At 42.9% G+C, this 26,096-nt stretch overlaps 2 protein-coding genes across 4 annotated transcripts in view; one reads left to right on the top strand and one right to left on the bottom strand.

The window, feature by feature from the left end:
* Window positions 1-22,126, top strand: LOC131880706 (uncharacterized). Its single transcript, XM_059227391.1, has 6 exons — window positions 1-138; window positions 2,856-3,593; window positions 11,921-12,106; window positions 14,034-14,829; window positions 20,036-21,206; window positions 21,355-22,126. Exons 1-6 carry the CDS (start codon window positions 1-3, stop codon window positions 22,124-22,126), a joined length of 3,801 nt encoding a protein of 1,266 aa, XP_059083374.1.
* Window positions 22,127-22,662: 536 nt separating this feature from the next.
* Window positions 22,663-26,096, bottom strand: part of LOC131879958 (histamine H2 receptor-like) — a 27,587-nt gene continuing 24,153 nt past the window's right edge. For all 3 annotated transcript variants that reach the window (XM_059226442.1, XM_059226440.1, XM_059226441.1), the window contains one exon: window positions 22,663-23,701. In XM_059226442.1, coding sequence (XP_059082425.1) covers window positions 23,644-23,701 — 58 coding nt within the window. In that variant the 3' untranslated portion in view covers window positions 22,663-23,643. The remainder of the gene's footprint in view (window positions 23,702-26,096) is intronic.

Raw genomic sequence — 26,096 nt, 5'->3', positions numbered from 1 at the left:
ATGCTGGCTGTTCCCGTCAGTTCCAGACTCGACGAGCATAAGAACCCATCGAATACTTCATCAGAAGCAGGAGAAGAAGCCAAAGAGCAAAAAGTCATCGAATTATGTCGCTTCTCCGACACCCCTCTGTGTCAATTGGTACGTGCCTACCAGGATATCGCTCTCCCAAGAGAGTGTTCCTTGAAACGAATATTCAATATCCCCCCCCCCCGTTGCAGCGCAAACCCTGGTTCTTCCAATGTTCAAGGGCAAAGCCGAGGGGAAAACGAGAACACATAACTCAACGATTTTCGCATGCACTTGGGTTTTGTCAGTTCAACTTTTTGATTTAAGAGGGCGTTCTAGTGTACAATGGCTATGCTCTCTATGGCCTTTTCCTTCCATACGAGAGGGTCTAATTGAAAGAGCATTGGCATTTTGTTTCTTGTCTGAAAAGAAAACACCCAACTGAAAGGGGACCAATTCAAAGTGGTGCTGGTCCCCTCCCCCCCCCAAACCCTTCGTGATTGGAAAAGTTTCTTCTCATTCTGCAAACAAAACCAGAAAAGCGTTGCCAACTAACAGAGAGAGAAAGAGAAAAAGGGCCAGGTGTTGGCGACGGGTGAGAAATTCCTTTGAAATTGCAAAACAAATCGAAAGAAGTTGATCCTCGACCTAGAAATAGGGATTCTTAGGGATTTAGAGCGGATTTAATATCTATTGAAAGGTCGTCTCTGTTTAGGAGAGACTCGGAAAAAAACAAGACAAGGCAGGGATCATTTTCTTGACTCCTTTCAATACGGTCGTGTCACTTTCAATTAAGAAAGGCTTTCAAGGTCCTATCGGAAATGGGGCTTGGCTTTCATTAGGTCGGGAGCCATTTGAAGGATTTTAGTTTGGTCTTCTTTTGTCGGGTTCTGGGGGAGATTCGAGAAGGATAACCCTTGGAAAGAGAATCTGAGAGTAAAAACTGGAGGAGAACGGAACCTCAAGAGCACTTCTCGGCAAAAAAGGCGGAGACCAAAAAACGGGTCCAATGAAATCGGGTGGAAACAGTAATTGCCTAAAAGATTCCTTTCGCCAGAAATAACACCTCCTCTACTGAAAGCAAAATTAAGGCGTAATATCGCAGTTTTCTCACATGAGAGAGGTCCCCGGTTCGATTCTCCTCCCCGACCTTTCTCAAGGAAACTTTTAGACGCTAACCACGCCCACAGACGGAGAACCAATCCGATACCGGACTTGAAACTGACTATCGGAACTTTATACGGATGATGTGATGGCTAGCTTCGCTGGCCGGGCGAGAATCACCCCTCCGACCCTAGCAACACAAATACAAAAAAAGGCAAAGCGTTGCATAGGCTCATTATGTGCTATACTTATAAGATGTTTGTCTTTAGGTCCTTTCCAAGGGTGCAGTTTCAATTTCGATTCGACCAAAACATTTAATGATTGCCAACAAAAACCCTAGATTCAATCTCTTATGCCTCATGAAAGGGCTATTTTTTTCCTCAAAGCCTGAAAATGTAACTTTGGCATTGGAACGCTACTCCTGTTGTCGTTGGTTCCAGACCAAGCCAAAGAATATCAGAGAGTGCGACAAAATCTCTCTCGTGGGCTTGAATACCAAGCATATCGTTTCCCGAAGCCCAAGGAGCCCCAGAATCGCCTATTCAACGCAGCCAGTAATAACTCTCAAAGAATGAAGTATCATGGTATCGTTAGGGGCGAGTTCTCACAAGCATTTCTTTGATCGCTCATATCATAACATATGAGGACATGGTTGGGTAACAATCGCCCTCGTGTGTGAAGCAATCTCGGAGAAATGAGCTGTAAAGTGAGACGGCAGTTCAATGTCCATATGGCCTACAAATTCAACAAAAATGGCTCCTGATGGTGCTCGGTGTAGCGGTGTCTACCCAGGCACACTACACATACATACAGTTCGTAGCTCGTCCCTCGCCTTATTCAATCATCATGGTTGCAACATTTCTTCGCCATTGCTTCTTGGGTATCCGTCCTTATTGAGCTGTTTAGGAGGGAATTTGGGGAGGAAAAAATGAGTGCTTGGTGGTCTCCTGCCAACCAAATTACTGCAGATATTACTAGGGACCGGGTTGGTCCTTTGGTGGTTCAAGTGAAGAGAATGAGTTTCACTCCTTGGTTGGATCTCCATGAATTCAGTCATCAAATTTGAGCGGCTCGTGTGCACTCAAAACGTCCCTGGAGAGGCTCTAAATCCGGCTTGAAATTAGAGTGACATGGATTTCCAGCCCCTAATAGGGAAACTGGGTCTTCCCCCGGGGATTCTTCGACATAATTCTAGCGCTACTTTGGCATTGGTGACATTTCAAGGGCACTCGAAAGACATTCCACGTCTCCGAGTTTTTGCTTCTTGAGAGTTGAGACGACGGGCTAAAAATTTGTTTCTGCCAAGTTTGCACCTCATTTTGCGATTCGTCATCTCCGAATTTGTTCTTGGGCTCGCAATTACGCCCATTCGACTCGCCAAAATAAAAGAAACATGATCTTGACAAGGATAACTGTTGAATCTTACGCTTTGTGGGAACTGGAAAGTACTAACCCAAAGTTAAAGGGTGACGAAGTTTGACCAAGTTGATGTGGAACGCAACGCAATTAAACGGATCTGGTCTTGACTTCTTCCAGCTCCTGAGGGCATCATCATCATCATCATCCTTTGGCCAAGTGAAGGAAGTAAATAGAATTAGTCGGCCCATCTCATCATTAATTCATGCCATGCTCGCCTCAAACTCCCTTTTCAGCTTTTGGACCATCAAGCAACTGGACTTAATAGTCACCAGAACTCGTGTTCATGTTCCCATGATATAACTCATGTTCCATTTCTTTCCTTGCAGTACTTTGAGTTGTACAGCCGTATTGAAGCCCTTCCCGCCGTGGTCGAGCAACTAGACGATCCCCAGGGACCGGTCCAGCTCCAATCGAATTACGGTCATAAAATTGGGTCGACACCTCTTCTTGTCCATGGCACTCTTGGTCGAGATCCATCTCGAACGACTCCTCCTGCTCCTCAGGCTATTGGTCTCGGAAAGCAGATATGGATGGGAAATAACACCACCACCACCACCCAGGGCACAAAGGGACCGATTGTTCATCTTCATTTGGACGATGCGGTGGACTTTTATAATGCATCATCGGAGACTTTGCAGGCAAATAAATCCTGGACTAACACCGACCTCGAAGGCCATGGATCACGGCTCTCAGAGGTACGCGTTTTGCCTCCAGAGGGATTCTACTTCATCGACCAGGATGATCCATTGCTCGGAGGGGTGGGTGAAGAAACGCGCACCCAAAACACGCGGCAAATTCAAAGACGAATGTTGGGATTGGGGCCACGTGGGAAACGCAAGACCAGCACCAAGTTCTCCGGACTCCTTCAGGGCAAGCGGGCCAGTGCCACAAGTAATGACTTGGACAAGTCTAAGGCCAAACCAAAGGACGCTCAGCGACGCTTTGGAGGCTTCAAGAAGAGCCGGGAACCCAATTTCCCCACCTACAACTCGATCCCTCGGACTCGATTTAATTGCAAGCACGCTCCGGAGGGTTATCATGCTGATCCTGAGGCCCATTGTCAGGTAAGGACACGGGAGGGCTTGAGCCGATCCTGGTCGTAAATAATGACAGAAATTATTAAAAGAGCCTCTTCCAGCCTCGGGTAAAGGACCCTTATAAGTTGTTTCCGCTCTTTTTCACAGTGCTCCCAAGTGAATGAGAGTGGAAAGACCTGGTTTAGATCTCCAGGTTGGATTTAAAATCCATTTGGAATGGTTTACGAGAGTGGCCATCCTTGGGCATCCTTGAAAGGGCTTTGCGTACTTTAATGCTCGATAAAAGCATCTTTTGTTCAACAACCGAGAGATTACACGGCAAATTTTGGAGCCACTTTGACGACCAGAACTTAAATCAGGATTAAAAGGAGAATCCCTGTATTCGGGGAACAATCCAGAAACGCTTATACAAAGAGCTCGGCAATTGATAAACAGTATGTTAAAAATCGACTTCATTCCCCCACATATTTTTTTCCCCAAATTCAAGGCTGAGATTACTTTTTCTGGATCCAATCCCTGACAGGCTTCAATCGAATTATTGATTGATATTGATCTTCGGCATTTAACAATCTTTCTTGCTTCCGTTATAACGGGGGTTTGTAACACATTTGGGGCACCCGACCCATGCTTTCAATAATTTGATAGTTCTTATCTTTCTTTTCTAAATTAGCTATCTTTATCATTTGTCAATCGAACTTGATCTGGATTTCGAATAAGAAACCATCATGAAATAATGAAACTGATGAAAACGTCTTTTGGGGTTGCAACGAGGAGATAAAATGTTATCTACCCATGTACAACGTGAATGAATGGTATGCATCCGAACGAGCAGGTCCAAACTTTCCTCTTTGCTCTGTGGCTACCCGAAATAATGGTTGATAATAGATGGGAGTCGACTCATTTTGTGATCCGACTGTTCAATGAAGAGCACTTGTGGGATGAATGGGTGGACATGAGGATGATTAAGGATATATGGCAACATATTCCGTTGGCAAGTGGATGGGGTCCTTTGTGCCAAAGAGTTTTGTTAGCGATCTGAAGAGGCTCCTAAACAAGGCCATTCTTTGCGGCAATTCCCTCAGTCTATTACGAGCGCCCAATATCCTGGATCGAGAGGGCTTCGTAATTGGAGCTCAAACTACTAGGACACTTTTGGCAGGACCAAAATTTACACTTGACATGAGAAGTTTTAACACAGTCATCCCGAGTTAGCTTCCAGAATTGAGTGCTTAATAGGAATAGATGACTCGCTTGCAAAAGAGAGCCAAGCTGTTTAATGAAATAACTAGAAATGTGGCCACTTAAGTACAAACTAGTAAGCATTAGACTAAGCTACTGTATAGAAAAATGAAACCAGTGCACCAATGGCCACTCCCCAGTTTTAAAGGTCACGTCATAATTGAATACGTGTACGTCCAAGCCATCTCTTTTTTTAGTTCTTCTTTGTGTTTTCATCAGAAAAAGGCTGCTTTTCAACTCAAATCAACGAGGGTCGTTGGTCATCTTGAGAGTAATCAATGCTGACAAGGCCAGAATTCGTTCGTTTGTGAGGAACAAGGCTCGGTCAGGCGAGAAGAAGGTCAGTCAACTCCACTCACCACTAGCGTTTGAAGTGAAAAAGTAATTAACATGGCCTTCGTTTTCGTCTTGAGCCTTCTTTCTCAGCACTCCCCTGTGAACATGAGGGGCATTAAGCTGAGTTATTTCGAAGGTTTTATAGTCGAAATGTGAAGCTGCATCTGCCTGGTTGGGAAGCAACTTGGGTAGAACAGACACAAGAATAATGGGTCCACATGAGAAGGCTCGATGGGGTTGGGAACAGCAATTACCTCTGAAGTTTGTGCACATAGTGTACTAGACTACTAAGCTACATATGCGCTCCATGCTCTACATAGTGGTGTACGATACCAAATGGGCCTTTGTTGTAAGACTTTTTCAGTCCCTCTTACTCTGAAACGATGACCTTTTCCACTCGAGTTCGCTAAGTGACATCAAAGACGCCAAGGGAAATGAGAGAATGTGCTTCAACCCAAAGGTTCTGGCAAGTAAACATGCTTGCCTTCATGTTAATTGAACCTTCAACTCTTAGCTTAAGGGGAAACTTGAGTAATCGAGATTATATATCCATTCCATCTCTCTCTCTCTCTCTCCGTTCTGGCTTCTAAAAATTCATCCTTACCTTCTCGAATACACTTTATGCCCTTCATGAATCGCTCGGAAATACTGTGTGGAATTTTGACAGTTCCTTCTCTGGTTTGAAAGCCCCTAAAGACCAGCAAAGCTTAGTGGAGCATGATGCCAAGATAGGGTCGGCTTCCACACATAATATGTGACATTGACAAACTCCTCCAATTCAATGACATTTCTCCTGTCCCATTCACAAGCTCGAAGATCAATATCAGCTCAAAAAAAGTAGGCAATGTGAAAGAAAATAGGAAGGAGCGATGCAATAGGAAGTCGAATTAGATGGAGCTGGAATGTGGAGCACTCGGATGAGTTTGAATAAGCCTATTATGGAACTCATGGACATTGGCATCCAAGAGAGTGAACAATGTATGAAATTGAACGGAAAAAGTACCCATTGAAGTGCAATTGGAAATGAAGGAAAGGGTTGGAATCCTTTTCTTAAGGCCCACGGAGAACCTCCGCCAGCACTCTCAATTTCCTTCGTGGTTCCAACTATCCGGAAAGTTGTAAGCGGAAACTTTCCGTGAATAGCCGTTGATTGGTTTGGAAGGCCTTGGAATTTTTGGGTGATGGATCACTTTCCAATCCCTCCTTTCAAAACTAACTTGCCTGAAACTTGGCATGTTAAACGAATTTTACCCTAGACGTTGGTCATTATGTGTAGGGTTGTTCAAAACCTACAAATACGTTTGGCTTTCGCCACTTTGTTGTGATATTTTGCTTGTTGGTGCTTTTTTGCAATTTTCACAGCTCGACTCAAAGACTTGAAGTTTTTCCATTTATATTTTCCCTTGCATTTATCTTTGAGATTTTTGGCACCTTCTGTTGCATTTAAGCGTGCATTTTTGTCAACTTAGATTGCATTCTTTGAACAGCCCCAATTATGATGAATCGATTTTCGCCCAATATTGCTCTAAAATTGAAAAGATTAGACTCGAGTGTCTAACCGATCGCAATTTCGATGAAATTGCCTTTTATTGGCGGAAGAAGCCCAAAAGTCGAAAAAACGTATTGGTTCCAATTCAGATCCGAATTTACACAGTAAGTTTTGCTAACAAATTATTCATTTACTCAATGAGTTATGGTCCAATTTAACTTTCAAATGATTCGCATTTGCAGCTATGAAGTTAAATTTGACGCCAACAAATGGTCCTCATAAATGGAAGTCTGTTGTTGACCATTTTGTGGATCTTGACATTCTTACAAATCGGAACAGATGAAAGTACAAATTACAATGAACTCGTTTTCCTTCATTCAGTTTAGTTGTTATCCCAAACATTGGTCAATGCATAGCAAAACCAACCAAGTTAGAAAATGTTCTGCAAATGTATTTTTTTATTTTTTTGTTCCAACTTCAAGGGCACAATTCAAAGACCAAATTTAAAATTTAGGATATGAAAGTCCGAGCCATGTTGCTTTAGATTGGAGTGAAAGGCCCAACATATATGGTAAACAAGGTTTTGAAATCAAATGATCCAGAGTCCAGTCCTGTAAAGGAGGAATGGCCAAGAAATTAAAAAAAATGGTCCACAAGATAATACCATTTCATGGTGATTGATTATCTAGAGATCCAAGATTTGCATCTCGTCCTTAATGAAGATTTTTTTGCAGATGGCGCAAAATTTCCCTTCGGAAGAAGCAGGGACACATTTTTCTCAAAATTGATTTGGTTGAAATGTTTGATGTTGCTGTTCCAGTTTACCTTGCTCATGGTTGAAGAAAAGCGTGAAGCGTGACGGAATATGCGTTCAGTTATCATGATGAAAAGAGCTTAACCACTCAAGGCTCAATGGAAATGCGAACATGATCCACAAATACCCTTCTTTGAAGACCTCAAGGGGATCAAGGCCGAAAATGTTTGGAGTCTCATCTCTCAAAAGCTTAAGTCGTTTGATCTGGGTAGTACAGGGTACTAGAGAATGGCTCAACCGGATATTCACCTGTTCCATTATCATCCGAGTGTGATCTAATTTCGTTGTCCATGTGCAAAAAAGACCGTGCTTGTTCCTCTTTGAGAGTATTTGCATTTCCAACAGTAATGGGTGCTTTTGAAGATTTGATGATGGTTCTCTTCGATCCAATATTCCGGCTTAATGAGTAAGGAAACTCTCTCGGCGCTTCACCTGAACGCTCCCAAAATGGAAGAAACCCTGGATTGTATAGCAATGAGGAACATAGTAGAGGACATTATGCCTCACCATAACCTAGACGAAGAATCTCTGGTTGGCTGGTTAAAAGAAGGACAAGAACGACGAGGAGTAGGAGGGGGAGAAATAGAACAAGAACAAGAGGAATCATTAGGATAAGTCATGCATGTGGAGCTAGCTCACTCTAATCCACTTTGATCTGAGAAAGTTCCAAGGCCAAGACGGCGACTAAAAGGAGAGGCCAGATGTACCGAGGCATCTTGGAACGGGATATGAAAGGGGCTTGATTTGGGATAACCCTATGAGGGCACGAAGTTGGCGGTGGTCGTTTTTTAAGACTCTCCCCTTGACGTCTAAACACTTTGCCATGAAATGTGAGGCATTTAGGGCTTTGTTCCATGTAGGCCAGGGAAATGAAACAAGGAGTTGTGGCCTTATGCAAATTTGCAATGAGCCGAAAAGATCACTGGAAGACAAAGGCCAAACTTGAATGAGGTTGTTCAAAGTACCTTTTCCAACACAAGTTCCAAAGTGACAAGTTCATTCAGCGATTGGAGTCCGAGTACGTACCAAAAAGGCTTTGGAAGCCTTCCAACCTAAGATCGACCCAAGCTCAATGCAAATCTTGGTTCGTTTTTATCGCCTCCATTTTTTGATTTATGGCTTGAGGAAGAGGTTTCTAAAAGAAGGTCCATCTTCTTTCTCTAAGGTAGGTGACTCAACGACCAAATTAACCACTGCTCACCTTTGGTATCGGAGAGTTCTCCCCAGAGAGTTCTCCCTTGGGAGCTTCATTTTCAAGAACCCTTCTGGTGTTCCAGTTTTCAATCTAATACCCTCTTCGTCGTCACTGGCTGTTGGTCCAGATTGGTTTTTAAATCTGCTCAAGGACCCTTCTTCCACTCAACCATCTCACCAAAGACCACTACTCCGTTGAAGTTTCGCTGTAGTTCTGTATTTGGAACGAAATCAAAGTTTCTTGTTGGACCAAGTGCCATTATATAGAGAGAATGAGAAATGGCTGGCCTCATTTGCCAATTGACAGTGTAAGGGCAGATTATCCAACCTTGCCATGAAGGTGGAGAAGAAATAACCTTTGAGCTATTTCCGAGTTATTGGTTTTGCTTTCCGTCCTTTGAACGTATCAACAGTTCTTGAACAGAAACTGTGAAGTGCGGCCCAAGGAACGGAATTGGCCTTCGGCAATTTCATTTTTGCTCTCATTCTTTGAGGGTGTCGTTTGAAGGAAACGGCGAGCAAGAAAAGGCAATTGTGTTTTGTTTCCGGGAGGAAAAAAAAAGATCCCAGGAGCACATTGTACCGTGGATCATTGATATTCAATAGAATGTCTCGCTCTTCGTATTTGCAGACAAAATCCTTGGGCCAAATCTGAGATGGGCATCATCATCGTCTACCACGGAATCCCTCTCGTTTCTTCTTGTTACATAAAGATTGGGTTTATCTTTTTGATCCATGCTTTGATTGGTTGCTTTGTCTGGCGCATATGATTTGAATTTCCATTTTCCTAGTCTCACATAAGGTCAATGACTTTGGGTTGGTTCTAAAACTGAACAGCGTCATCGCTTTTATCATCTCAGAATAACCATAGAAATAGCCTGAAAATGTGAAAATGCTATTTTTATCCTGAACATTACGAACACTGTCAATGAACTACATTGTATTTTTGCCTTTCAAAAGTTATATTCGAGGATCATACGGTGTGGATAAACTTCCGAGGCTAAAGGACTTCTTACTATGTGGGATATTTGTGTTTAAAGCTCATGAGTTTTTTTACGAGTTTCATCCCTTGCTCAAGATGTTTGAATCTCCTGCCAAGTACACTCAAGGCTTTTTTAGGGTGAACCCAAGATGTTTTGAAATGCTTTGAGGCCAGTATTCCCGAAATGGATTGGTCAGGATTAGAATTTTCCATTTGGCTTAGGACGGCATTTGAAAGGTCCAAAACAAATTTTGCATTGGAAATTGGAGAATGATCAGGGGGATTTCGGTTATGATTTTGGACCATATGGAAACCAAAACACGACCATTAAAACCGGTTCGTGTGAACCCAGAGGATTTACAAACAAATATTTTTCATCCTCCTGCTTGCCTCGTATTGGCCGATTAAAGATACTGCAATGAAGCTTTGGATATTATTTATTCGAGTTAGAAGAGGAGAGGTCTCTAATCAAAGAGACGACCTCGCCCCAAATATGCAAGGAACATAACGCTTCCTGGAGGTTTTGAACATTCGTGAAATACCATCGTTTATGAAAATCTCCTATTTGTAAGTTCTCCTAAAGGTTATTAAATACTCTCTTTATTCTTTTTTTTTCTTCCCGAGCGCTAATATCCATGTGGACTTAAGAGCCCAAGTTTCCTAGGGTCTTCTCTCGGAATGAATGACACGCTCGGCTCCGTCTTTGATGGGCGAAGAGGGAAAATATTTACTTTCTTTTGTAATGCAAGAGGCCCTTCTAGGTTTCCTACACAGGATCCTCCCCCTTCGTCCAGTTGCCTCAATTCTTAGTCAGTCTTGCCATCTTTTAGTGAAGATCCAATTCTTTGCCAATTGCCGCCTTGAAGAGAGATTTGGTCCCGTTGGAACTTGAGGCATGACGAAAATGGGGTCGGATGACTTGCAATGGAATTGATAACTTTTTTTGCCCTCTTGGCCTGAGTCGTACCTGAATGAGAAATGGCAAACCTGGGAGATGAGAGAGAGGCTTCCTACATCCAGGATTCAAGCACAGTAAAAGGGAAAGGTTGAAATATTTGCATCCAAAGCTTCCAGGTACCTTGTCAGTTTCTATTTACTCAGGCATCTGGAGGCTCTCGAAAGGTTTCCCTGACAATCGGTTGGGTTTTCACGCCCTAAGTTTCTGGTCTCACTCTCTTAGTTATGGTATGCTCCCTTTGATATGGAACAGGTTGTTTGGCACCAGACCAACATACTCATATGAGTGAAAAATTGAGAATGATTTCAGCAATTCATGATGGATCTCGTGCTCCTCATTTTGTTCCACTCCTCTTGAAGCTCGGAAGTCGAACCTTTTAGGGACGCTGAAGCTTTTACAACGATTACATTCTCCCCAGTCAACCGGGAAAAGGTCAAATACGGAATATTAAAGCAACACATTCTCGGTTTTCATATAAGTGAGTCCTCAGAATTGCTGGTACTTTTCCGATGGTTCCCCAAAATTGAAGCTCATTTTCAATTTATGGTTCAAAGAAAATTGTGCTTAAGCCTGAGAACACAGTACACGAAAAAGGAAATTACTTGAAAGGTGACGCCATCTGGACTAGATATAATGTGCAAAGACAATATTTTATAGTAAAGTTGCTAAGCTGCAACACGCTATTTGAATTGGATGAATGTAAAAAGAGTCAAGATTTGAAGACTTGAAGGGAATCTTAAAGGCAAATATGAAGATCAAAGCTCTTGAGGAAATGAAGGAAAATATGAGCGGATTCCTTTCAAGCTGAACTTCTCGCCTTGATGAATGGGTGGCACTGGTGTCAGAAATCAAAGGAAGTAATCAAAAAGATGATTTTGCACTTCGGGAATGCCTTTGAATGAGAGCTGAAGTAAAATTCTACGGCGTCGTACAAGATTGTGACGAAAATGACATGATAAGTTTTCAAGTCATTGATTTAAAAAAGGCTGTTGTCTTGGATAATAGCTTGACGTGGGTAGATAAAGGACAAAGCTAATAACAAAAGGGCATTGAGAGTCTCAAAACATTAGTGATTGGCGAGATTATCTTTTGATCCATATTGGACACCGCCTGAATAAATGGCTTTCCTTTCACTTTGCACACAAGAAGGCCAAGTTCTGACAATGCAGATTTGCTAGCTTTCGTTAGTTTTAGTGAGAATCAGACAAAGACCCAGGTATTCAATCCCATTCTTTTTTACGTCAAACACTCTTTTGTTTTACCCTTATTTAGAAAGCCATTATCATTTAACTAGCCAAAATATTCACTTGAACTATATTTCACCTTGATATTTACTCACCAGGTCTACCATTATTGCCATTACGATGGACGCCAAGACAGCTTCCTGTGTCCAAAGGGAACCATTTTCAACCAAGAAGTTTTAGTGTGCGATTGGTGGTACAACTCAGATTGTGGAGACGTTTCCCAAGCTCTTTACCATCGAGCAAAGCCTCATTCCCGTCCAGACTATCCAGCCACTTCACACAAGGTAAAACACATTAAGGCCCAAAAATGGGCCTATATCACTCCCGAAGCAATTTGGGGTAGGTCTGTATTTCGTTATTAAGTCAGGTCGAGTCATAGTTGAAATCATGGACTTACATAATACAACAAAATTCCAATCACTTGAAACATCCATTGTGTCCAAATTAGCATCTTATGTGAGCAAAAGATTTGACCGAATGAATTGATTCGGATGAACAGATTCTGATTAAGGGAACTCAGGAGTGGAAGTCAAAGTTATGTTGTAATGACTACAAAAGATTTGAAGTGTCGGTCTCCTCTCCATCAGATAAATCATCTAAATGATGCTACTTAGAACGAACCTTTTAGAATGAAGTGATATGCTTTCAAGTGCAATGACCTAAAACCGCAATATGTAAGTTTATTATGAAAAGGGACCGAAGGTTGCTTGATTGCTTTGACCCAAAGCACCCGTCCATATTTCTAGAAGTCTTGATCCAAACCTGAGTTAGAAGAAAGGCCCCTATCATGTTACGGTTTTGGGGAGGCCAAGACAATGATGGCAAGTGCATCTTAATTATATTAATGGGTGCATGTGCATTCTCGGCTCATTTACATTGTTCTAGGAAAATCCTGCCTTTCCGCTGTCCTCGAATCTCTAATGGGATTGTTTATTTACTGCCACAATTTCGGCCTTGGCAAAGCCCAATTTCTAAAGCGTTCCGATTTCACAATCATGTTTGAGATTCAGAGATCCTTGTCAACGGCCTTGGAACGAAAAAAAGCCAAGCCCAAGTTTGTCCACTTAAAAAGGAAAGAGGGGTGGTGGGTGGGTGCATTTAAAGTTTCAAGCCTTGAGGGGCCTTTCAAGTCTTGCCTGTTTAAGATTTAGACTTGAGCAAAGGGCAAAAGTGCATTGGGAAGCTGAGCTATTAATCAGTGTCGCCTGTGTGTTCCTCGCTTATTGTTCCGTGGCTTTGGGTCCAATATCCTATTTTTCCCAAGGTATCAAAAACTTTCAGGGAATTTATAGTCCCCCATTTCGATTTGAGAGCTGGGTAGTCACCCAACAGGCTCGATGAGGTAGTTAAAGAAGCCTTGGCAAACCCTGAGACCCTGAGAGTTTGCTGTTGGCTGTTGAGGAGTTGTTCCACACTCGCAGATCTTCAGCACTTGCCTCCAAACTTTGTTAACTTTTTTATTAAGACTTTAATCATGACAAGTTGCACGCCCAGAGTCAGAAGTGGTAGTGCGTGCCTGAACATCAACAACATGCTGGAACCCGTTGGAGCAAATGTACTGTATATATAGAGAGAGAGATACTCACCGTCTCTGGATGGAAATGAACCTTGGGGAAAACACTCCATGGTAGTAGAGATACTGAGTAGTCAAGAAACTTTTCCATCCATGACACTCGTCAAGTCTTTCTTGTCGAGATTCCCTGACAATAACGCGGCTTTCCCGTCATTTCAAGAGACTTTTTTTTAAATGTTTTTTCAACCACTTTATCTCACCTTGGATTTCACTCGGATTGGACCTGGCCATCTGTTTAGCTGTCCGAGGTCCAATATCGCGTGGAACGGAACCCTTGATTTAAATGGCATTCCAAGGGGAAAAAGCCGCTTCAAATGCTGAGACTAACTCGTGGCAAGACATTTATTTCCATTGCAAATCTCGAATTATTGTTCCAGATAGCGGTTGAAAGAAAAGTCTCTAGGTACAGACTACAGACCCTTGGAAGAAGGTCGGAAAGAGAAAAGGATGTTCCACGAGCATCCGAGCAAGAGTAATCAATCTCCAAGTTTCTCCACTCCCATCTTCTGAAGTTTTGATGAGTTTCCACCCCGCAGCAATTCTAGGTTCAAGCACAGACCTCTCGTTTATCGCACAACACCCTCGACATTCGAAACGAAGCCCAGTCCCTGATCCATTCCTCGTTTTATCTCTTCCAGATCCAATTCCCCACTCGGCCAAGCTATGAACCTGTTGCCCTTCGAGGACACCATGGAGGTGATGACTTCGATCTAAGTTTGCTATCAAGTTTGAAAGAGGTCCACGGAGATCCACCGGCGGTGACCATTGGACCCATTCAGGCCCACCTTTTGGATCGGCCCATCGCCAGGCCTTTCCCTACCTCCTTGCCGGCGTTCGGATCGTCTAAGCTACCTCGAACCCTACACACTCTGGATAGTTCCAATACATTTCCAATCTCAGGCGGCGGAGATGAAGCCTTTGTGAGCTCGTTTAAACGCGATATTGAGGAAAGCATCGCCAAAATCAAGACCATTCTTCAACAGAAGCACTTGATTGAGACACAAGGTCCGCCAAACGATGACTATGAAGACGATTACGACGTCCACAACCTCAATCACCCTCTGTTCCACCCGTCCTCGAATGGTCTTCACATTGGATCCAACGGCTTGAGTGACATTAGCGTCAATACGGTCGAATCCGATTATGTGGATAACGATAACGAGGACATCGAACTGAGCCATAACAACGAAATGACCGCTGAGGACTATTACTACTATGATAACGGCGATGAGGATGAGGGTGTTGAAGACCTGGCCTCGTTCTATCCGGATGAGCGCTCCATCAAGGTCGGATCCAAAATGGATTACATCGATGGAATCCAATCATTAGGACCGAGCAACCCAAGGAGGACAGTGGATCAAGGGATTTATTCCAAGGTTGGTCAACGCCACCAAGACACCCATCAGCAGACGCCATCATCAATTATACCACAAGGTGAGAAGAACACATATCTCATGACACCTCGATTGTGCCTTTTAATGGTCAGTGAGGAAAGGCACTTTCAAGAGCCTCATTTAGGGCTTCGTTTGGGTTGATAGGTTTAACGGGAAAACGAACGAGACTGTCAAATTGTCTTTGAGATGAGCGGTTGGATGAACTTGCGAGATATCTTGCACATTTTTGGTCTGGGAGAAAGGCACACTACTTGCTTGGAAACGGTTAGAAGGGGTTCCTTAGAGAACACGAACAATGGTGTATTGTTCCCTCGGGCTAAAATTGAATTCCATCTCTTGTGTGGAAAAATTCCCATCAAGTAATTGAGGAAAGCCTCAACTTACTTTTTTCTAGTTTTACGTCACAGCTTCTGGTCTTGAAATTGGGCTTTGGGTATTGGGGTCTCAAGGGAAAGAACTTTAAAGCTCCTCTTAGCCACCCCTTCGAACGTTCCAAGATTTGGTGGCATAAAACTAATGGCATTCATTCTCAAAGACAATTTGGGGGGAATTAATAGAGGCAAATTTTCCAGGAAATTTGTGGAAGATGTCTGACTCACTGGGACCAAAATAACCTTTTAAGAGTATAAAAAAGGCCAATCTGACAATAGACTTGGGCCAAAGCAGTTACCTAAGCGTTATAATAATAGAACGTTTTCATCTTTTTCAAAAGTAAAGATTGTTTGATTAGGTTTGCAAAAAGGTTGAGAAATGTCCTTTTTCCCGTTGAAATTTAGGAAAGCACTTTTTCAGTTTCGGTTTGCTTTATATTGTGCAATAAGTAAGACATTCAGTGGATGGGAAGAGCCCTCGACAGTTTTCATGCCCTGTTATTTTTCAAATTGTTCCAGAAGTCTCAAAGTTTGCACATTTTTGTCGAAAGCAAGGAGTGAGGGCTAAAGTTATATTCATTCAAGTTATTCCATTCATCCTGAATGAGCCTAATCCATAGTTTGAGATGGAATACTTATTGATTCGCTGTTGAAAACGTTGATTTGGGTGGCTCTTCTTGCCATAGCCTAGTTTGCATTCAGGGAGATGTTCGTTCCATGTGTCCAATGCATGTCATATGGCTTGTCCCATCTTTCTTCATGAATATTTGGGAGCAAAACGTGGCCAGTTTTCTATGAATATTGATGAAATCAGATGATTGTTCCGTTCCGTGTGTTTCGAGATTATTCCCCATAGTGTCTGAGGTGGGTTCAGTCTATTAGCGAACGCCATTGTTCCACTCTATACATGTAGCTGTATGGAACGAACTATCGTTCGTTCCCTTTGGAAGCATCCGTTTCCCTTGACCGGATACGGATGGCCACTCCATTATTCTCCGTTCAAGTTACAGGGCTCAAATCAAACACAAGTCAACTCGTATCAAGGTTTGAACAATGAGCATGTGAGTGAAGGCCTTAAAACAAGCACATGGTTAGGGAACACGATGATAATGAACTCAAACGGGCGGTGGGATCGAGACTTATGAAGCAAACCAATGTAGTAGATTGCATACATTGTTAGTTCAACGGTTGGCTTTAAATGGACTCTATGATAATATTTTTCTTCAAGCTAGGGGGCTTCACAGGGTTTGTGTTTGAACTGACTGATATGATCGTATTGAGGCTTTGGCTAAAAAATAGACCTGCGGTGTGGTTGAAATTGAAAACAACAGTTCGCTATTTTCTATGAATAATTACATTTTTTCGGATGTAACCAAACTGTTTTTTTAATTGATGGGAAATATTTTTGGGGTGATCAAAAATTCAGATTCCCTTACTTGAAAATTGATGAATGGTGTGTATTGTTAACTGATGGTCATTGTAATTTTGATTGCAACTATTGGTCAAGCCTACCATTAATTTGAATGATTTAGACTGTATCTTTTACAATGACTGAAATTGATGAATTTACCTATCATCTGTTAAAATCATGCGTTTTTACAACAGGCATATGCGTCTTTCTTCATTTCGAATACTTTTTGCAACATTTTGTACATTTTTCACCGTTTTGAATTTAGCGTTGACCTTTTTTATATTAATTTTTCTCCTTTTCCTTGATAATAGGAAACTATTTAAAAACATTCGTTGATTTTTTTTTCTTTTCTGCCAATTTTAGTACTTTTGCTCCTCATTGTTATAAGTGATTATTTCCTGAAAGGCTTGATAATCTCGCTTTTTGCCCAATTCTATTTAGATTATATCCCATCAGCTTTCTAAATCAACCTGTTTCTGAATATGGTCAAGAGCAATTTTTCATTCACTAAATCATCGTTTTGCTCAAAAACAAAGTCATTCAAATTTCCTAAAATGTGTATTTTTGTTCAAAACAAATATGAAGGTCAGCTTTAGCAGTTTAGCGCACATCATTGCCAACACTATTTGCACTTTTTGGATAACCCGGCTTATGATATACTGCTTATTCTTGAAAGAAAATGAAACTATGACTCGGAAAGTAAATCGATTTTTTATCAAGGATGTGCAAGAATTTACTGATTGAGTCTCAGAAAGGGCTTTAATCTCTTTTGGTGACACTACTATTGGAATCAAACTGAATACTCTTATCAATAACAAACATGTTTGCTGGATTTTTCATGCTATTGACTCTAGGTTTAACTCATTAAACTCGAAGAGCTAAACATCACAAGTGTGAAAATCCAATGCGTCTACTTATAACCAAAAAAGGAGCCTCCACACGCCGTTTAACTCGCATCTTTTGGAAATGTCCGCACCATTAACAAATTGCTCGGTTTTGTGGCACAGCAGGTCCATTTTTCGCACTCAAAGCCACTGGGCACAATTATTGGGGTTCACAACGAGTCTCCAAGACTCACCACGCACCTGCCAAAGCCTTATCCTAATCTCAGATCAGGGCAAGAAATGAAAACACACACACCGAGTTCTTTGGGTCATTTGGACCAATTTGACGGACCGTTGCAGTAATGGTCTACCCGGGAGTTATCTGCCCTTCGAGCTCGAATTGGTCGGAAAGTGCACAAAAAGTGGTTGGCCGTTCACACCTCATTTTGATTATGTGTGCTGAATTTTCCATCTTGAGCTATAGGATCCGGACTGAGGGATTGAGATGGATCAACATCGCTTTGGTTGTGGCACACAGGCCTTGTCAAAGGCCAGGAAAGCGAGAAGAAAGAGGCAATGCACCTCCCAACCATTGGCATTGTTACCATCGGTTGGATATGCCACGCTGCACACACACACACACACACACAGCCTGCTGTTGGGGAAAAATGAGGTCACCCATTATGTCCCATCAATATTTTGACGTATGGCAGGTCTCCAGGATAGATAGGGCACGATAAAACTTCAAAAGTCATCTTGTTCCACAGATGACACAAGAATAAGCATGGTGCAACGTTTCAGTAGGCTATTGAGTAATGACTAGAGAGTGCAAAGAAATCTACAGCTCAATGGTCTTGAACCCGATGGTTATTATGGCCAAATATGTTTTATTTGCAACAGTAAGAACAGAGCGCCTTCTATCCAAAACTTCACATTACCTCTTTGGTTTTAACACTGATTATCTCCGGATCTAATTGGCTGTCTCACTGATGACGATTTTCAAATCATCTGGGACCAATCTTGGCTCCAATATTTCTTACTCTAAATCTCAGTTTTTGAGCACACGAAAGATCAAAATGGAAAATTAATTTCGAAGATAATCACACAGATTTGTGTCCGACCTTTATTGGAATGTATCGAACCATTTTTGAAGCCATATTTCAGAGAGTTCATCAGTAAGGCGTTGAAAAAGACTTGGCAAACAAAGTTTATCGTGAAGTTACCCACCTGCCAAAAGCAAAGCCTGTCGGAAAACCAATATGTTGTGAGTTTGCAATATGGGCAGCCGTTATTGCCTAGACGTCAACTGATTCATTTTTAAGCAAGACTTCTAGTCGCCAGAAGGCTGAGGAGGTATTGGCCTTCATTGACTTGGCGCCATCCTCCATCCAACCTTAATTAGGAGGTCACACTGAAGTACCAATTCTATGTATGTGTATGGAGGAGCACCTTTAATGATTTTTCATGGAATGACGTCGAATGGCCCGAGGATGGTTTGCATTAGTAATTTCTCTCCGTCGCACGCCCCAATGCCTCACAACTCGTTTGACACATAATACACCCTCAGTGAGTCCAATATTGGATTTCCATTTTACGGCCAACGCCACATCTCATGGGCTCTCGCTCATCTCATTGGAGGGGGCTCGTTCTCTCCTCCCTCCTTCTCGTTGGTTCGATGGTTCGGTCTTTTTAGCCGGTAGATTTGGAGGGGATGTGAAGGGCCGGCCAAGTAGGATTGGCCTTCATAAGGATCCTGTGAAAGTTCTCGGGTTATTTCCCAAATGATTTTCAGATAAGGCTAGTCAGTTCCTTTCATCTTCATCATCTTTCGTCCACGTCGTTTCAGTCGCAGTCATGGCTCTTTATGAATGTAAGATTGTGCGACGACTGAGAAGAGCCTTTGGGTCTTGAAGGCCGACCTTCTTTCGTGAGTTGGTCCATTCGTCAGTCTGGAAAGATGTGGAGGAGGTGTTTGCTTTCTCCAAAGGAATGATTAATGAATCGTTTCTGGTGTGACTCTCTCTCTCTCCCTCCCTCCCTCTCCCTCTCCCTCTGTGTCTTGAAATTGATTAGGAAAGGCATTAAAAGAGGAGCATCTCCCCAATGTCACTTTTATTCACACACCTACACACCCGTTCGTCCAGATCCCATCGCAACAACCCAAATCAACCTCCCACCCACCTACTTGGTCACTAACAAACAATTGGAGGCGAGTCAGTTTCTCCTGGAATGTAATTAGCCAATGTTTGGCTCTTCTTCCTCCCTGAAGGCCCACCAACAAACATACAGTCTATCTTAGAGGATTCTGTTGTGTTTGAGAGAATTGTCCAATTAAGGTTGCCACAAAGGCCGTAAGATTGGGTGGGGACAACTATCCATTACATGACCTTTGAGGCATGTACTACATTGATGAACCTTTTCTCGCCGGGAGACCTACAAACAAAGTTACTGCGTTTTCCCTAGTTTTCCCTATCCCAAGCTCAGGATTGATGCCTTGCAAGATAATGCTCCCGCCTGGTTCACCCGCTCGTACTTTCCACGATCTTGATCTGGAAAAAGTCGATCACTCAGTGTTGTTGTTGTTGTCGTTGCTTGTATGCGTCTGTGGCTTCATGCTTTATTCTCGATTTGTTTTTTCAGGAATCCGTGATCAGGAACATGCTCCTCCACCGTTTCCAGACATCATGTCCTCACCGCCGAAACCAGCTGGCTTCACCTCATCTGATATTGAATCTATTTTGTCACCCATGTTGAACGAGATTTTCCAGAACCACCAACATCTTGTTGTTGACACAAGAAGCCAGGGAAATCCCTCTGGGGAAGAAAGACCAACAGACCCTGCCAGCAGATCCAAAACTGGTTTTGATGCCCTTCTAGCAACTTTGAAACCACAAACCCGCAACAAGGCGAACGCTTCACCACGTTCTGCCGCTGCTCCTCCTCGAGAGACCCTGATGATGACAAAGAAAATGGTGATGGACCCAGTTCCTGGAGACCGCCGGGAGAAGGAGGTTGTTGTGGCCGCCGAGGAGTCGCCGGGGAATGGAGCCGAAAAAAACTTGCCAACTTCACTCTCGCAATTAGTCGGACTCACCATGGACAAGATCCGAAGAGAGTCAAACGAGGCCACTAGCAGACATGCCACCCAACCGAGCGAGTGGCTATTCACAGGGGATCCGTCCAACGTGGCCCAAGTCCTTGAGCCTCAAACGGCGAACCTAATCGCGGGTGCAGAGAGGGAAAATGCAAGATTAAAAGCACTCAATGAGTCAGGAGGGAACAGAGGCTCGTCATTGAACCCTGATGAGAACCAAATGATGCCACACGACCAACAACCTCGACCTCCAAGGCAACATGAAGGGGGATTGTATGCGAATCTAGGACAACGCCACTCCAAGCCACAATTCAATGCCAAATTGCCAGGGACCGCAAACACTAATGGGGTTTCCAAGTCCCAAAATACAGTTTGGCAACAACTGCAACACCAACAGAAGCAACCCTTGGACCGGGATCAAACGAAACAACTCGCATCTCATTTTCCGGGATCGCTTCGGACCAAAAAAGCGAGTCTTCCGGCAAATAGCATTGTTCAAAAAGCCGATCCCGTTCCCAGTACGTTGGAACTGCAGAAAATTTTATTGCAGCATCATAAAAATCAGATGCTTTTAAAGAGACAGCGGCAACAAAATCAACGCCAGCAAGGGAACCATCAGCAACTAGTGGCTCCTCCTCCCATCATTCAGAGCCGAAGTCATTCCAATTCAGCCAAACTATCATTCGGCCAATCACCAAACCAACGCACCCAATCCAAGTGAGTTCTATTCATTTTAAGCCCTTCACAATGTAGTCTTCAAGCATGACGTACTCGATTGGAAAAAGGTAACCATTGCCACGCACTTTTATGGCCACTTTACCGCAGTCGTTAGACGAGGTTCAAGATGTAATTTGGTATTTTGCAGCCACCATCCTAACAACAAAGGCTTGATGAAGAATGCGAGTGCTGCAGGACGTGGCAACAACATCCTCTCGTTTTCGACTTCAGCCTCGATTGGTGTGAGCTCTGGCCAGCGGAGAATTGGCGAGGCCGCCGAGGACGTTGTTCCAACAGGACTCGCAGACACATCTTCATCACCTCGATCCCAAGTGGACGAGAGGACCGTGAACGATTGGATACCCAGTCATGGCTACCACCCGACGGTGGACATCCAAGAGACTCAAAAAGAGACCCTGTCCCAACTGCAGGCACATACTTCCTCCACCGGAGCCCTCGGAGCTATCCACGCCAAAGAGACCTTTGGAACCCATCAATTAGTGACACTAGGCGAGCACTGTTACTTAATGTCGCCCTCGCAAGAGCTTCGTCTAGTGGGAACGAAAGCCGAGTGTGACCTCAATGACAATCAGTCCCAACGATTAAACCCAAACGGGGTAGAGGGAAAAATATATTCTGGCCAACCGAGTTCGAGCTCGCCGAAGCCATCATTAACTCTTCGCCAGCCTCAAGCTGGTCCAAACACAATCGATCCCCAAGTGTATTCGCAGAATCGAAGTCAGGCCTCACATCGAGTACCGAAAGCTCCAAGACCAAAGCAACGCCCACCTCCATCCCAGAGGAGGAATAAATTGTCTCCCAAGGAGAATGCAATCTGGAGGACCTTGAAATCACTTCCCGTCTTCAAGAATTTGGTCCAAACAATCGCAACCTCCGGTGAACGGCCATCTTCAAACTAACCCCGCAACAAAGGATATCCTCATTTTCAGTCTTCAAACCCTTCCTTTCCCAAGGTCCATATTGCGGCCTTTATTGGATGACACAACGCTTCCTTATTCCTTGAACGATCACGACGCTTGCCATACAGACAATAAGTGCCGCTTCATAAGTGAGAGCGGGAAATTCGAGTTTGAATGTGATCGGCAATTTGTCGCAGTCTTGCCCAAAATCTTACACAAAACTAACTGCTGGCCGGGATGAGCTCATTGGATCCTAAGGGAGCCGAGAAGGAAGCAAGTTAGCACTAAGGTAAAAAGGGGATGGAGTGAAGAAGAAGAGAGAAGGGCTCTTCAAGGCAAATTAGGTTTTCAATTGAGTGAAAGAGCTTTGCTTGCAAGTTGCTGATGATATTCATTAGCAACTCACGGATGATCTGTGATTAAGGACGAGTCCCAATTCCCGACTAAATACAGTGCTACCCACTTACTTCTCTATTGTCAGAGAAGGAACGCGTGTCTAACAATCTCTCAAAAGGTCAATAAAACTATGCTATGTCTTTGTCGTTAATATATATTAGCATTTATTCGAGCTGTTCATGCAGTATTGAGAGTGTTGTACGATGTGTTTGTGTCTTTGATTGCTTTACTCTGAAGCCATCATCGCTTTGAAAGGTTCCGAAAGGCAGCAGAAATCAGAGTGAATTTCAGTTGTAAGGGAGAGGGTTTTACATCAAAGCCACTTTTTTTCGGGCCTGCCTGTTAGGTGAGAAAACAGGCCATGGAATGAAAAATAGTTGTTACTCACATCTAAGCTCAATTCTAGTACACGATATTGATGATGACGCTTGGAATTAATCTCATGCCAAAAGAATGTAAGTTCATGCCTAAAAAATCGTTCTTGACCTTGGCGTTGGGGACTGAAATGCTTGAAATGAGTGCGAGCAATGCCCTCAGCCTTCAAGGTTCCACTGCTAAAGGCCGACTTGAAGGTCAGTTTTGGGGAATCGTATTATTACACTTTGAAAACGCGCGCCAGGATGGTCCTTGGTTGAGCAAACTTGAAGTGGTGGTTTATTACGTGGAAGTGCTATAAAGGTTGAACCTTGGAGCCTTCGTTGGAATACGATGGTTTGATTTGAAGAAAAGGGATCGAGGACGAGTGCAAAAATGGTTCAGAGGGAGAGCGAGGAGAGATGTATCACAATGAGATATTTTTTTGCGAGATAGATGCACCATGGACACAAAATAGCAACAATGTTTTTTTTTCCTTGATCGACTTTTTTCAAGTCTCCCCAATTGCTTGGCCATTGGCATCGGCCAATCCTTGCACATTTACAGAGCCAATCATGCATCACAGATATGTGTAGTTGAATGCTAGGACCATCATTTTCAGCTTCTTTCTCATGCTCCTCCTCCATCGTCGAGGACAGACAAAAATCTGGGATTTCCATGGAAGTTTGGAGAGGAGCACTCCACACTCACTGTACAATATCAAGAGAGTTCTTCACTGGAACTTGGAACTAATCTTCCTGTCATCCTCACAAAGTGGTCTCCTTCTTGCTGCCAGACTTCTCCCCGTGGCGATTATCGGCGAGCCTGCAATTGAAAAAAACAGATTCGTGTCAAGAGATCCATCCCAAAAGTACGTGCTTATTTTTCATCCAATTGGGGGCCCTTCCACTTACGAAAAAAGCAAAGAAAAGGTACGAAAGTTCGATAGCGGATGTAGAACAAGTTTGAGAACAACCAATTGGGATTGATACAACTGTTGTTAGCCTAATCAGTTACGTCAAGGGTGAACTAAACCTCGAGAATTTTCCCCTTCATTGACATGCTTTCTGACCTAATGGCCTTTGGAAATAATGAAGTACTTCAAGATGGATAGGTTGTGGATCGGCATGGGAGTTTTGAGCCAAGTGCTCCACTGTTCATGTTCGATCAATTGAACCCGGATCAATGCACAATAAAAACAGGCTTACTTTAAGAGCGACATATTTTTTCCCCCAAATTATAAAAAAACAATTTGACACTGGAGAGGAGTTTTTTTTCATTGGATTACCTTGGTTTTATCATAATATTGACCGAGTCGGTGATTAATGTGCTATTTACAGCGCAGCTATTTGTAGCCTCTTTGTTTATTGATCATACTTTTTCACATATTGCCTTAGAATCGAGCAACAGCTTTTTTTATCTTATTCGATACTGTCCTTGGGTTCATTTCCCAAACTTTGTAGAAAAGAATCCCAAAGTTAATATCTATATCCCACCAAAAGTTTATGTTTTTACACACCTCTACACAGTTTTCAAGACATTCGAACCTTGTGACTGGTTCTTCTGCCATCTTGATTGACTTCACTTTAAGAGAGTTAGAAATGCAAGAGGCTCAACTTAATGAGGCCTTTGAAGTAATAAAAGCCTTAAGTGGAGAATTTCTGGATAATCTCGTAAAGAGAGCCTTCCAGCATATCTCCCTTTAGAGAGAAAAATGGCAACCCATGTGAAAAATACGGAAAAACCAGCCAAAAGTTTGTGTGTGTGTGTGTGAGAGAGAGAAGGGTGGGGAAAGCATGAGGTCGCTCTTCCGGTAGAAGAATGATGATGATGCTTCTTGCTTATGCAGTCATTATTCAGCATTGAGATGACCGTGTCTTCCTGAGCATACGCAATGAGTATGTAAAGTTGTATACCTTGAACCCACCGAGCATCACGTACTTCTTCTTTACGAAGCTTGGCTAGGCGTCCATCCTCGTCCAAGTTCCATCTGCTGGGAAATCTTCGGGTCCTTTCATCTACGGACAACCAACCCTTCTACCGTACAGTAGAACATACGTATGGATAACCTCTCCTCGATCGATTCCAAGCTCTCTTCTCTCTCCTTCCAGAAAATGGTGGATAAGGCGTAAGGCTCGTTTTAAGTACACCCAGATCCGGCTGATGGATTGATCTTCGGCAAGACCACGTCATTGGAACAGGGAGAAACACACTTACGTAACGTAAGTATGTTTACTTGATCTGAATTTGAATACTGGTCACTATTGTTCTCGTTACTGGTATCAGATAGGGTTCCATTGATGATATTTGACGGTCTTTCTCCAGTCGTTTGAACAAAATAATGCCCTTTTCAGTTGCGGTTGGGATAAGGAAGCTATGGGGCCACCAATACCAGTATCTTTTTTACCCTAAGGGAAATTATCAGAAGTGGATTCGATTGAGTGGAGGCCCCATCTCCATTCTCCTTGATAACCTTTTGCTAGCTCTCTACATACATCATATGGTATCAGAAGAGTTTTTTTGAACATGAGTCTGCCGATCAGGATTGTTCTACGGTATCTTATCCAGTACAAAAAAAGGAATGGATGAGTTTGGAGGGTTCGTGAATGAATGCTTTCCATTCTAGTGTCATACATGTATGCGTACTTTCCTTACTCCTTTCCCATTGGAGGCAATATCAGTGTAGGTCTCCCCTTTTCACAAGTCACGGAACCCATGATCTTAAACTTACAAAAAAGCAGCTCTTTGAACATCAGGCGGGTTTTCTACTTCGACTCAAGGTCGTATTGGATATTCAGGCATTGGTATTCATACTTGAACTGAGCTCAAATACGTGGTTCCTAAAGGACATTAATGATTCTGATGACATCCCCAAAACATGAATTTAAAAGATAGGAATATTACCAGACGAAATTCTAGTCTCTTATTTGGATTAGTGCATGAAGAATGTGAAGCATATATGATTGTGTCAAAATAATGAAACTGACAATTGGCCTGTTTGATATATATTTTGCTTAAAGTTGGGTATACAGTTGATTTTCTTCTGATGTTATTGCTTAAGGCGCTTGATCTCGGTTTTTGGTTGAATCAAACCCATGACGGGGGGTAGAGCTCAAATGCAGCTCCTTCTTTTTGCTGATTTTCTCAAACAGGAAACAGGGAGTTAAATTTGATAATCAAACTCTTTGGTTGACCAAACATTGTATAAAGTTTAGGAGTC

This window comes from Tigriopus californicus, chromosome 5 (genome assembly GCF_007210705.1).
Source record: "Tigriopus californicus strain San Diego chromosome 5, Tcal_SD_v2.1, whole genome shotgun sequence".
NCBI classification, from domain to species: domain Eukaryota; kingdom Metazoa; phylum Arthropoda; class Copepoda; order Harpacticoida; family Harpacticidae; genus Tigriopus; species Tigriopus californicus.
The sequence above is the reverse complement of the archived record's forward strand: the minus strand, read 5'-3'. Positions and strand labels throughout refer to the sequence as shown.

What these genes read in the sequence shown, in the direction of transcription:
- LOC131880706 (XM_059227391.1), top strand. Translation starts at nt 1, where the DNA reads ATGCTGGCTGTTCCCGTCAGTTCCAGACTCGACGAGCATAAGAACCCA. An exon ending in ATCCTGAGGCCCATTGTCAG is followed by an intron (nt 3,594 to 11,920) that starts GTAAGGACACGG and finishes TTTACTCACCAG; the next exon opens with GTCTACCATTATTGCCATTA. An exon ending in ATCCAGCCACTTCACACAAG is followed by an intron (nt 12,107 to 14,033) that starts GTAAAACACATT and finishes TATCTCTTCCAG; the next exon opens with ATCCAATTCCCCACTCGGCC.